This window comes from Ammodytes marinus (genome assembly GCF_949987685.1).
Source record: "Ammodytes marinus genome assembly, chromosome: 10".
NCBI lineage: Eukaryota > Metazoa > Chordata > Actinopteri > Uranoscopiformes > Ammodytidae > Ammodytes > Ammodytes marinus.
The window spans coordinates 10,889,258-10,903,061 of NC_137214.1; the positions used below are offsets into that span (position 1 = coordinate 10,889,258).

The window sequence follows — 13,804 nt, forward strand, 5'->3', positions numbered from 1 at the left end:
ACAACCTTAAGGTCAAAAGTCAAGGTTAAGATGTGCAATGTAGCAGGTTTTGGTGACAGTAGGTGCAAAAAAACAACATAGCTAATCATCCCTGTGGCTGGGCACTACTGGTGTACAGGGATTATCAATCAATAATAGAAATATATCAACACTCTGGGCTATTTATTTCATAAATGTATCCTAGTTGTACAATAGATTGAATACATTATAATCTGTATCAATCAATTGCTACATGTTTATCTTTTGCTGTAAATGTGTTCTCTGAACTCTTATATATATTAAGAATTTCATCCAAATCTTCGAGTGTGTGTGTGTGTGTGTGTGTGTGTGTGTGTGTGTGTGTGTGTGTGTGTGTGTGTGTGTGTGTGTGTGTGTGTGTGTGTGTGTGTGTGTGTGTGTGTGTGTGTGTGTGTGTGTGTGTGTGTGTTGGTTGGTTCAGAATCAGAATCAGAATCAGAATCAGAATCAGAATCAGAATCAGAAAGGATTTTATTGCCAAGAAGGGTTTTACACCAACAATGAATAAGGTGAATAAGACAATAAACAATGAACGAACAGTGACTATCATATATACAATATAACACAATATATAAACAAGTGATAAGTTAAAATAGTATAAAATAGAATAAAAACTAAGGTATGGTTGGTTATGATTATATATTGATAAGGTAAAAACAAGTCTATTTATACTTTGCCTTTTTATAAGGCTCTTCGATTGCTCTTGTTAATGAGAAATGTCACCGAGATTACACTAGGCCTATACTTATTGCCATACAACTTTACTTTACCAGGCAGTATCCAATAGATGGCGCCACAAGATCACACAGGAATCTATATTGTCGGCCTCGATTATGCAGAGTGTGGGTCAAATGAATCGTACCCTATACAAAACGTGCTCAACTGAAAACACTTGACAAATAAATGAACACATGCTTCTTTATTTCCTAGTGCGTAAAAGTATCCAAGAAAAAAGTTTCCAACCATGGGAGTCCTTGACCCTCTTTCCCCACCGTCACCTCTTCAACCCTGAAACACTCACTGCAGAGTGCTGAGGCACGGGTCACGGTCAGGTGGTTGTTGAGCGGTAGTTCAGAGAAAGTAATGGCTGTCTTGCTGTCGGACAATGGGGTGAGCGAGGCGATAGGGGCGGATGAGAGCGGCTTAATGCTCCGTGTAATGCATGTTAATGTAACAGGCACCGAGGGAGCGACGGCCGCAGTGCTTTGGGATTATTTATCACAAAACATTTGTATTCTTCCGTCGGAGAACGGTTGATCCCGGATAGCTGCACACTAATCCTTCACTCCGTTAATTAAAAAGAAGGGGAAAGCAATGGAACTGGTGGTGGTGGTGGTGGTGTTTTTTTTTCTTTTTTCCTTTTCCAGAAATGTAATCATTTCTGGAGAAGCTTAACCATCTGCTTGAGGTTAAGTCTGCAAGCAGATTGTGTTTTCTGCTTATTTAAACCTGGGGATTTTAGTTTTTTTTTCCTGAAAAGGGGAGGGTGTTGCATTTCGGGGGTTGCTTGTTGAAGAGATAGGTCGGGTGTACACATTTCTATGCTCAGGGAATGTATAATATAAGTGAGACTTATTATAACGTCTTATTATTCCAAATGTAGCATGTTATTATTGCAGTTTTAATGCAGGAACAAGTCGTGACCTTTGCTATCCACGCCCTTTAAATACCACACTGAGCATGAATTATACAGAAACTACCCCCCCCCCCCCCCCCCCATCCATTCCCCAATTCCTAAGGTTATCATGGCTGAAAAGAGAAATGTCACACATCAACCACTATCTCTATGTTGAAATAATCCCTCCAGCTCCATTGGATTCTTTCAAGTGAAAAGATCATAACATCAATGTTTTCCCCAGTTATTCTCACTCAGGACCGGCCTTAAACACACATTTCGAGAGAGGATGCAGTCCCCAGGTTTCCATAGGAAACAGAAATATTGTATTCTTCTTTCTCTCTTTTATCTTTTCTTTCTTCTTTTTTATTACCGTGGTGGGGCAAAGGGCTGAGTCGTCAGTCCCGAGAAAACACTTTGAGATTTCAAGCCACCGTTCTTACATTAGGATGCAACTCGTGTCTGCCTGGTGGAGACGAACCCCAATTCACAAAGGCATCCTTTAGTTTCCCTCTCACTCTCCCTTTCCCTCCATCCGTGCCTCAGTGGTTGTCAAACTGACCGGGATTTACAGGGAAAAGATTAGAACTGAGCGAACATGTGTTGCACTCTTAAGAGGCCCGAGCTGTCCTCCCTTTGTCCTATAGTTTTCTCCTTCTACTGAACTCACTCATAGTCTTTTTGTAGTCATCGAAAACATTTCGCTGCACCCATGCTCGCCTTTTTCTGTAATCTCCAAACATGTAAACACCTATGTGACGTTTATCTAATCCCAACTATAATACCTGCTTAGAGACAAGTATGATTATGGCTTTGTGACATTGCTTTTATGTTGATTGTGTTGATACATGTTCAGGACAACTTAAGTGAATTAAACTCGTGTAATGCGCATTTGTATGAGTGTGTCGGACGCTCGTGTTTGTCGCTGTAATCATTTTAAGCTTCCGAAATGTAGCTTGCACGCATTTAATTATTGATTGAAATGGAATGCCCCATGATGACCCATCAAAGACTCTTTTGGTGAAACCCAATTTAGTGTGAGATTATTAATGAATATGGCTGTTTTTGCAATGTGGGCATTCATCTTCAAAGGGCTCTCGTTAAAAAGCATTATAGGATCCCAGGAGCCCACTGGCAGTGACCACTGCTGGCCCATTTGAGGCACTCACACACACACACACACACACACACACACACACACACACACACACACACACACACACACACACACACACACACACACACACACACATACACGAAAAGAGTGCCTAGGGCTGAGTGTTTATGTTTCTACATTGCAACATGTGGGACCCCTGAATAATAGTTTATTCCTTGCTGAAACTATAATGAGGGTTATAATGAAGTAAAATAATGTTAGCCACCTCTGCCACCCTGGGCCTACATAGTGCAGTGTGGTCACCATGACAAATCCGTGTCCATCCTCATCTCTTAAATGCAGCCTAGAAAGCGACACCCACAACACAATTTGTCCCTTAATCCAAATCTGGCTCTGACGTCTGGTGTCAAATTTACGCCTTCTCGTCTCTTTAATGGGTCAGCGGAACAGACATGAGGATGGGAAAGGGTTAAACGTCTACAGTAATTAGAGTCGCACTTGGCGTCGCCGTCCTCCAATACGTAGCTGTGCTCACCCCCATTTTCTCTCTCTCTCTCTCTCTCTCTCTCTCTCTCTCTCTCTCTCTCTTTCTCTCTCTCTCTCTCTCATACACACACACATACACACACACGCGCGCGCGCCTCCCCACCAGCTCCTCCGAGCGTCTAATACACTGGAATATCAAAGCGCGAGCCTCCCCCTGTTCACACACCACCAGTGTTGCGCGTGGAGCACAACAGAGACGGACAGAGTCTTCTTTTTTCTCTCTACTCCTGTTTCTGCCGCTTAACTATTCAGTAAAGTTAGCCACACACATAGAGGTTACAAAGTTAGATCTGAAGATTCTTTTTATGTTTTATTATTTGGAACAGGGTCTGCTTTTATCTGTAAGCAGCACAGATGAATGACTTTATGCGGCGGAAGATGTCCGGGTGAGGTGATTTTACGCACGCCGCTGAAATGGATCAGAGACTCTCCAGAGGCAGTTGGGTTCCAGTGACTGGACTGGTTATATGTCTGCTTCTGTGTGCCTGTGTAGTGGACCTGGTTCTTGCGCAAATTCGGTACTCCATCCCCGAAGAGCTGGAGCATGGAGCTTTTGTGGGAAACATCGCCGAAGACCTGGGCTTGGATGTGGCCAGGCTATCTGCCCGTCGGTTTCGTATAGTCTCCGGCGCAAAGAAGCAGTATTTAGAAGTGAACTTGGAGAACGGCATTCTCTTTGTCAACGAAAAGATAGACAGAGAGGAGCTGTGTGAACGCAGCCCGAACTGCTTTTTACACTTACAAGTGGTTATTGAAAACCCATTAGAACTGTACAGAGTGGAAGTGGAGATTTTGGACGTGAATGACAACTCCCCCAGTTTTCCATGGAGCGAGTTTAACATTGACATCACAGAGTCGGCTGCGCCCGGCTCCTGTTTCCCGTTAGAGAGCGCACAAGACCAGGATGTGGGCACCAACTCTCTACGCTCCTACCAGCTAAGCGCGAACGAGCACTTCATACTGAATATCCAGACGCGCAATGATGGGAGCAAGTTCGCTGAGCTTGTGTTGGACACGCCACTGGACCGGGAACAGCAGAAAAAGCACGAAATGGTTCTGATTGCCTTTGACGGGGGGTCACCGGAACGCTCTGGGACAGCATTGATAACAATCACAGTGTTAGATGCAAACGATAACGTGCCCGTATTTGACCGCTCAGTCTACCGGGCGAGACTGGTGGAGAACGCTCCGCGGGGTACGCTGGTGCTGAAGCTGAACGCCTCAGACCTGGACGAGGGTTCGAACGGGGAGGTCACCTACGCGTTTAGCGGGCACGCACCGCTCAAGGTGCGCGAGCTATTCAACGTGGACCCGTACACGGGTGAAATCCGAGTGAAGGGCGTTGTGGACTATGAGAAAGCCAGTGTGTATGAGCTGTATGTGCAGGCGAAGGACAGGGGACCTTCGGCTGTGGCAGTACACAGTAAAGTGCTTGTGGACATCCAGGATGTGAACGACAACGCACCCGAAGTCATTCTCACTTCAGTGTCCACTCCTGTTCAGGAAGACGCGCCGCCAGGCACGGTGATAGCTGTCATCAGCGTCATGGACCGGGATTCGGGAGAGAACGGGAACGTTGACTGCCAAATACCGAGCAACGTTCCCTTTCAGCTCCACTCGTCTTTTAAAAACTATTACACTCTAGTGACGAGCGACTTCCTCGACAGGGAAACGGTGTCCGAGTACAACATCACCCTCACAGCGCGGGACCTGGGCACTCCGTCGCTCTCCACCAGGAAAACAATCGTCGTCCAAGTGTCTGACATTAATGACAACCCCCCGCGGTTCTCTCAGCCGTCATACACTGTCTATGTGACCGAGAATAACGCCCCCGGCGCTTCCATTTGCACTGTAAGTGCATTCGACCCCGATTCTAACCAGAACGCCTATCTGTCTTATTCCATTCTCGAGGGTCAGATTCAGGGCATGCCCGTGTCCACTTATGTCTCAATCAACTCTGACAACGGCAATATCTACGCACTGCGCTCCTTTGATTATGAGCAACTTAGAAACTTTCAGATTCTGGTCCAGGCGCAGGACGCTGGTTTCCCTCCGCTGGCCAGTAATGTCACCGTCAACGTCTTTGTCTTAGACCAGAATGACAATGCACCTGTAATTGTATCCCCGCTGCCAAAGAACGGCACCGTTGCCACAGAGGTGGTTCCGCGGTCAGTAGACGCTGGGTATCTGGTTACTAAAATAACAGCGCTGGACGCGGACGCGGGGCAAAACTCCCGGCTGTCCTATCAGTTGTTACAGGCTACAGACCCTGGGCTGTTCAGCGTGGCTCTGTACACGGGCGAGATAAGGACTATACGCCGGCTAGTGGAGAAAGACACCACGAGACAAAGACTGGTAATAGTAGTCAAGGACAACGGGCAGCCGCCGCTCTCCGCCACCGTCTCTATTGTGCTCACAGTGGTAGACACCGTGCCCGAGTCTCTGTCAGATTTCGGAGACCTCACACTCAGCCCACAGCCCCCCTCAAACCTCGCTCTCTACCTGATCGTGTCGTTGAGCACGATATCTTTAATATTCCTGGTGGCAATTATCGTTCTGGCCGGGGTCAAGTGTTACAAGGACAGGGAGACCATCAGCGGGTACAACCTCCCCCCGTTCGCCTGCTGCTGCTGCGGGGGGTTTCAGCCAGAGCCACCCCCGGAGGTGTTCAAAAAATCCAACCTCAACCTGCAGATTTCCTCCGCGGCCAAAGTGCCCACGAACTGCATGGAAGTGAACGGAAACAGCAGCCTCTCGCAGTCCTACTGTTACAAAGTGTGCCTGACCCCCGAATCTGCCAAAAGTGACTTTATGTTCCTGAAGCCGTGCAGCCCCGGCAGCACGCCGAGGAACAACGAGGCGAAGAGCGCAGAAAACTCGTGGAACTCGCACAGCCGGAGCGCATCTGTGAACAACGGAGCAACTACTCCCAACGAGGTACAGTGAGACAGGGTCGTACAGTGGAATCTGCGATATGGTATAATACAAAACGCGAGAGCTAATGTTGTTTCAATTTCCATTCAAATCCGACCATTTCACTCGCTGCTATAACGAAATCAATTTGAGTTATTTATCTGACACGCATCTAGACTGTGACATTCTCCCCTGAAGGTCAAATCGCGCATGCCAGACAGATTAAAACTAAACTTGATCAAAAGCTGTGCAAAACCATGGCATTTCTCCTCTCATCTCCTTGTTGAGAAGTTTAAATAGGTTGTATCGACTGTTTTTATAATAATTGACACAATTTGCCCCTAATATTGCAGTCTATGATAGTGTTGATAAGAGACGACAGGAGATAACATTGTACTTGACGTGGCAATGATAGTGTAAAAGCCTATCGAGGAAAGATAGAAAGGAGAAGCGTATGGTGCGCGCATAATATGTATTATCATCTGAAAGAACTGAGATATCAATAACTCTGTGGTAGGAAGAGGAGCTGTAGCTCATGTTGACTCGTCTATTCAGTCTTGGTAACATTTCCAGGTGTTTTTTTACGACAGGTTTTTTTTTTCAAATTAATTACACGTGGAAAATAGCTTTTCTTAACAATTCATGGGTTTAATTATAGTAGTTTGTGGCCTGTGAGATTAATGTGTAGATCATCCAGAGGCATTGCCACACACTCTTCATCCAATGAGGACACACACACACACACACACACACACACACACACACACACACACACACACACACACACACACACACACACACACACACACACACACACACATACACACACACACACCTGCTCCCAGCACACCTACATGAGTTTGGACAAAAAAACAAAGTCAAGGTTAAATACACGACGGACAAGGTGAATGGCAGTTGCTTTAATTCATCATCCTTGGGTTCAGACAATTCTTGTTCGACCAGTCGGGTTAGAGAAGCGCCTTCTCGTTCTCAGACTAACAATATAGGACAGATAACCCCACTAACTATGCCTCAAGGGCACAAGCACGGCTGGACCATTATACTACACACAATGTGGCGTATTCGCAAGGGGGGGCCTGCCCATTATTGATGAAAAATGGCAAATGGTCTGTTTTGGGGAGACATGGGAGGACATCCAGAGGGGAGGGGGCAAGGACATGGCTGGACGCAGACGTGGGCCGCCTGTAGATTGGCGCCGGCGTTATCCTTCCTTAGAATGCGAGGGGGATAGAGAAAGAGAGAGAGAGAGAGAGAGAGAGAGAGAGAGAGAGAGAGAGAGAGAGAGAGAGAGAGAGAGAGAGAGAGATGTGGCTTCATATTTGTCGAGCAAGGGTGGGGAAGAGAGAAACGGTGAAGGAGGAGGGGAAGGAAGGAGACAAGGAGAAAGGAGATTTACGGAGGCACGATATACCAACCACACACCAGTGTTTTCTAATTCTAAAATACGGGGCAGCGGACCGTACATATGTGCCTCATGCTCATTGTCGACTCCCCGTTTTCATCAAAACGTGTATAGGGACAAAGACTCAGAGCCACGATACCAGGCATACTGACAAATGTCATTTCGGTCACTGGCACATCCACCCCTGGCCACAAGAGGGTTTTCGAGGTCACGGTGATTGTTTTTGCCTGCAGCTATATGCTCCACCAGGAGAAAGTGTCCTTCCTGTCGTTAATTGGTTATCTTAATTCACCCCGGTGGTGTCCCTAAGCATACCCACATGAGTCGTCGCGAGGCCGTCAGTGACACATTAAATCTCAATGGCAAATGGAAGTGAAGCTTTATGAGCATTACACAAAGTAAGTGCGCAGGGCTGCACGTTGACGAATTGAAGGCGAAGGGAGAGGTTGAACACACATCCCGGCGTGTAAGACACGCAGGACAGGTGCGTGCACGAGTGTATTCGCTGTCAGTGTAAGGCCGACTTGGGTTGTGCATATACAGCTACAATGACTGCAAACTTTTCAAGGTTCTCTGTGAGACTTTTAATTAAAAACCTTGCTTGAGGAGCATCAGGCAAATATTAATGTAAAATGATGCAGAAAATCCACAAAACAATGACGTGTGTAATTTTCTTAATTTCCTCCCTGGCACGGTTTCCTTTGAAGATTAAAATCATGTTTCGTTTCATCCCGGTGGGGTTCTAATTGGTTTTGTGCGTACTTGGCGAGGAGTGTATTTTGAATACCGATTCTAATAATACGCTTACCACGCATTCTCCTTGTTAGCAACTTTAAGTGAATTAATAGAGCGTGGAATCCATACTGAGAGTCAGACCAGGAATTAATATCACTCGGGTGCTCTCCTTCACCCCACCCGCCGCACCACAGAGGATAAAAGCAAAAATTAAGTGGCAGACAAGTCGTAGCTGAAGGCAATAACAACTCCGATGTTGTTCCGTCAAACATCCACAGGGAGGCAGCCGCGATCCATGTAAGAGAGTCATGTCTCCATTTCAGGACGAACACAGAGACAGACTGTTCCTCATGTCAATTATCGCTGACCTGTCCTCTACTGATTCCAGAGGACACACTGAACAGGCGTAGTTTGTTATCAAACCCTATTTCAAAGAGGGACATTTCTCAAAATAGACATGGACAGTGACAGTGTGCTACTATGTGCTTTTACAAGGGGGTTTCATCATTTTTATTACGTTGAAATTAAGTTATGTATTTTCTTCTCCACACAGCTGAAGCAGCCAAACACAGACTGGACTCTCACAAAGAATCAGAACTCCTCCATTAAAAGGTAACCTTTTGACCTTTGCACTTTGTCAATGTAAAACAACCTTACATTTTTCTCAGTATCACATTGTACTGTATACTGTCAAGTATGATGCCTACAAAATGATCTAAAGAATATATATATATATATATTTAAAAAAAAACATGTTAAAATAGATAAAAGACAGGGAGCTAACATATGAATAAAGCATGCTGTCATTACAGACTGATATCTTTTTTGCAGTTACAACTCAATCAACATGGATGGCACCCTCATGCGTAAGGCCATGCATGCAGACCCAGAAAACTATGTCACGTCCATGGGACCTGGACAATACTGGACCTGGGGTACTCATATGAGAGGCCCGAAAGGTACGAGAGGCCAAACACAAAAACGGCTTGCACCCACACCCCAAACATTACGGTTTACGTATGTATTTACATTTAAAATATATTCACCCAAACATCAGTATTGTATTGTATAAGACATAGTACAACTCCTTGCTTTTATGATGTTGTGTTTTCTTTATTTTTTTCCTTAATTTGTTGCTCTAGTCTTACATATCTTCACTACAAAAACATAAGCAATGTTTTATCCACACCCCATCCTAATTGCTCTGTTGTTGTATGGTTTATCACTGACCTCCTCTTTTGTGATGTCATTGTTAATTGTTCAGATCGCAAAGCATTAAACATTGTTTTTTGAAAAATCCTATTAAAATTAAAATGAACACTACAGTCACTACAAGACAATACTGTATACTGAAGTACTTGCTTCTCTTCTCTCCTTACCTACGTCATACCACAGATTACAAGATGTCTCCTTCAACCAGTGGGGTCCCCCCTCCGCGCCCTTGGACTCCCCGGTGCACACCTCCTCCCCAGCAGCAGCAGCCATCGATCCCTCCCCCCCCTCACCCTCACCCCCACCCACACCCACACCCACCACCAGACTACCACCACAACGTGTACATCCCGGGGACACCGTCAGGCTTTTGCACCCTGAGGCCCACAGTACATCGAAGTGAACTGGACGTCAACAATTCCTTCTCGACCTTTGGCAAGAAGCGGCGTCTTCAGATGTCCCCCCAGGGAGAGGCTGCGATTATAAATAATGACCTATATAATGACTGACATTTCAATGACTGTATGAATGCGTGGTTAAAATGATTTACAACCTCTTATGAAGGAATAGAGAGAGACAATTCGATACACGAAATGAACATATGATGAACAGGTTGTGTGAAAAACAAGCGGATGCGCAATTCAAATAATGAAGGCTATTTATGAAACATGTCACTGCAACATGGCCAATTATAATTTAGACAATCAAACTGAAGCAGCAATTCCATTCAAATGCTTTGAAAGAGTATTAGTGGACAATGCGTTTGCACATCTCAATGGATTTATATTTTTGTTTTCATGAAAAGAGGTGTTTTCTTTTTGTTTGCTAACAGAGCTTGTGTGAATATGACAAATAGTATGATACTGTATATGCAAGCTGCACCATGATGCAGATAACTGAAAAGACGGGGAGTTTACCCCACACATGTAATGTATACATTTATGAAAATAAAGTATTTTTTTCACATGGTCTTTCTTATGTCTCTTACACATGCAAGTGTGGCCTGCTATACTTCAAGGCAAATCCCAACCCACGCACACTGATTCGGTCGAACTACGTGCAAAAAGCAGTTAGATGTAAGTTTCACAGATCTATGTTTAATTAGCTTGAGTCAATTATTTTGGGGTGAAAAAGTTCCCTGGCTACTCCGACAAGGGTGGAAACCTTTTTGCCTCTGTAAGCTGTTTTCCACTGTGTGGAATAAACATAGTAAAATGCTAACATATGCTAATTGGAGTGCTTGCATTTCCATTTGCCCTCAGAGAATAGTTGGGTTCATTAACTGAACAAACAGAAAGCTCCTCTCTCGAAATATCACTTTAATTAAGACCACATACACGAATACAAGCGTCCGGGGAATGGAAGCTCAGCTCCAAATGCCACACCTGGATGTGAGCTTGGGGGCCTGTGGCTTCTCTCCCTGTGCCCTTTTACATCTTATTTCTCATGGAATGAGTTCCCAACATCAACAGATGAGGGCTGGCCAGGAATGGGTAGGGTAATTAGGTCGTCGTATGACTCAGATTGAAAATAATTTCGTTAATAAGAAAAGGGGTGTCCGTAGAGAGCATGGAGAGGAGCAGGCTAACCTTCTCTGCCGTAAGGTGATCCATGGGGACGGCTGAAGGGACAGCAGTATTTAGGTCAGCTTGGCTTATGTTCAGATGAGTGAGGGATGGAGCTTTGTACTTAAAGTGGTGCAGGGGTTTTCTTACAGGAAACCATTTGAAAGTTTAAAAACACAGTTATTTTAGGCTCAACAAAGTCCATTCAGAAACAAAACAAGAAACATGTCTTCACATGTAGAACAAACCAAAGAGGCACTAACACGTTTTTTTAAGCTGTTAGTGGTGAAACTGTAGTGAAATTAAAGTGTTGTGTTTGCTGTAATTACTGGCATAAAAGGTAAAAAATCTCGAAGTCTGTTTCAACATTATACTCAACAGAAGGTAACTATCATTTCACATATTGGTCATTTCCTTAGGGAGCTGTCCATAGCCATGGTGCTGAATAGTGGTTATTTTCCAGCCAGCTGCAATTTCTTCAGTCGTCCACCAGAGGGCGCCTCTGACACCATAAAAAAAACTGCTGCAGTGTATTAGATGTTTTGAAGGCACTCTTCTTCCACTTCCTTCCCATGGCACACATACACAAACACATCTTAAACTCGCATTAACACAGGTTCTGAAGCACGCAAAAGAAACAAACCCATTAAAAGAGGTACAAATGTTTAGAAAATAAAAAAATTATTATATTTCCTGCAGGTGCTTTTTTCTTTAAGTATTCAGATATTTTACTGTACAAGTAGGCTAAAACAACAGTACAACAATATATTAAAAAAAACACTCTCTTACTGCAATCTTGCATTACCTTTATTTTAAGTTAAAGTATTTAAGTAACAGCCAACACAATACATAAAGTATCAAAAGTTAAAGTTCATAATGCATACAAACAGCCCCTGTGACTCTTTTACTGTCATACATATTACTGGATTTCTAATGCACTGGTGCATTTCATGTAGCTGTCAAAAATGCAGCAGAGTACACAGTGTAGAGTATAGAGTGTACAGTAAATGCTATTCAACCCTGAAATGTAGTTGAGCATAAAATGTCCTATACATACTCAAGTTAAAGTATTTATTTGGTGTAAGTATTTATTCATTTAGCTTATTAGCTCATTAAATGATAAATACACTACTTCATGTTATCCCACCAGCAACATGCTTATGGCCCTTACTTCTCCACTTTAGAAAAAAAGATATATATAGTTTGAGTTACATAACACATTCATACAGTGTACTCTGGGTTTTAAACTTCATGGCAGTCAAATACTGAGTTATATTGCTTTATACATTGGTTCCATGATTCCAATGCAGTCACGTAAAAGTATGCCTATGATGAACATTTGCACCATCCTTTAACAGTGGCTTGGAGAAAACTCTCCAGCAGGGGGCATCATTGAGTAAGAATCATTTCACACCAAATCAACAGTTTTGGTTAGAAGAGTAGACTCATTTTACTTTGTAAAATAGTGGAGTGTCGGGCTGGGAGTTTACAGTGACAAAAACTATTATTTGTCAGGTCAACAAAAGGGTGCTTGGCTGAATTGTTGGAAGAAAAAACAACATCATCGGGACAGAAGGGTTACAAGAACTTCTTATTTGAGACATACAAATATAGGGGAAAGGGGTAAAATATCTCTCTCTCCCTCACACACACACACACACACACACACACACACACACACACACACACACACGCACACACACACACACAAGGCGCAAAAAACAACTCGGCAGTAAACTGAAGTGAAAGACGAACGGAGTGATATGACACCATGAATATACTATAGCACCAACAGCATTTCACAGTTTTAACAAACAACATGGATGACGGACGTTGCCTTGATAACTCAACAATCAGATGGGTTAACGTTTAGACTATCAGTTCTTTCCGATTCTGAGAAATAAAGTTTTTTTTGGTAGATTTCAAAAGCGGAATCCTACATTACCCATCTTCTTCATATACTACATAATTACAATTGAGTGTGGTTCCTAATTTGTCTATTTTATATATTCAACATAATAGGCTATGTTTTTATGAACTAGGCCTACTTTGCAAACAAGAAGAACTCAGCCATACAGGCCTACCCAATTTCTACATTTGTAGCTATAATATCAAATATATACCATGTTAAATGTGAATAATCAGGATTTTAGAGTAATAGGTTATTTAGCTTTTAGAACCCTATTTTGAAACCCCAGTGTGCCATCCTATAAAACTACTGCACTAACTATTGCAATGGTGTTTAATTGTATCGAACTGAAAAGCGTAGCTTCATGGGGTTGTGGTGTTTAAAAACATGCTGAATTAAGAGTACACTTTGGGGTTTGAGGGGAAGGAAAACACATTTGTTTAGTCAGATATAAAACATTTAATTGTTATAGGGTGAAAATGCATCCTATTTTAACCAACACAGTCTCACTCTTACCGTCCGTCACTGACGTGAAATCAGACTTTGCCGGCGTCTGAAGACGGATTGGGGGTTCAATTCATAGACATTATACATTTTTTAAATAATGTCTATGGTTCAATTCACTACAATGTAATGCCACCCCGGGCGCTATTAATTTCTATTGGACAGATACATGTCACGTGACTTTCAAGTTTCTCCCGGCGAAAATGAAATCCAAGCTGTGGCCGCCATTGCTACAGTTTTTAATTCA

At 43.6% G+C, this 13,804-nt stretch overlaps 1 protein-coding gene across 1 annotated transcript; it reads left to right on the forward strand.

Moving 5' to 3' along the window:
* Nucleotides 1–3,698: 3,698 nt before the first annotated feature.
* LOC307256501 (protocadherin alpha-C2) lies at nt 3,699–10,088 on the forward strand (the record flags this gene model as incomplete). Its single annotated transcript, XM_080035476.1, has 4 exons — nt 3,699–6,233; nt 8,921–8,979; nt 9,199–9,326; nt 9,763–10,088. The coding sequence occupies exons 1-4, from the start codon at nt 3,711–3,713 to the stop codon at nt 10,086–10,088; spliced, it is 3,036 nt and encodes a 1,011-aa protein (XP_079891602.1). The 5' UTR covers nt 3,699–3,710.
* Nucleotides 10,089–13,804: the final 3,716 nt, after the last annotated feature.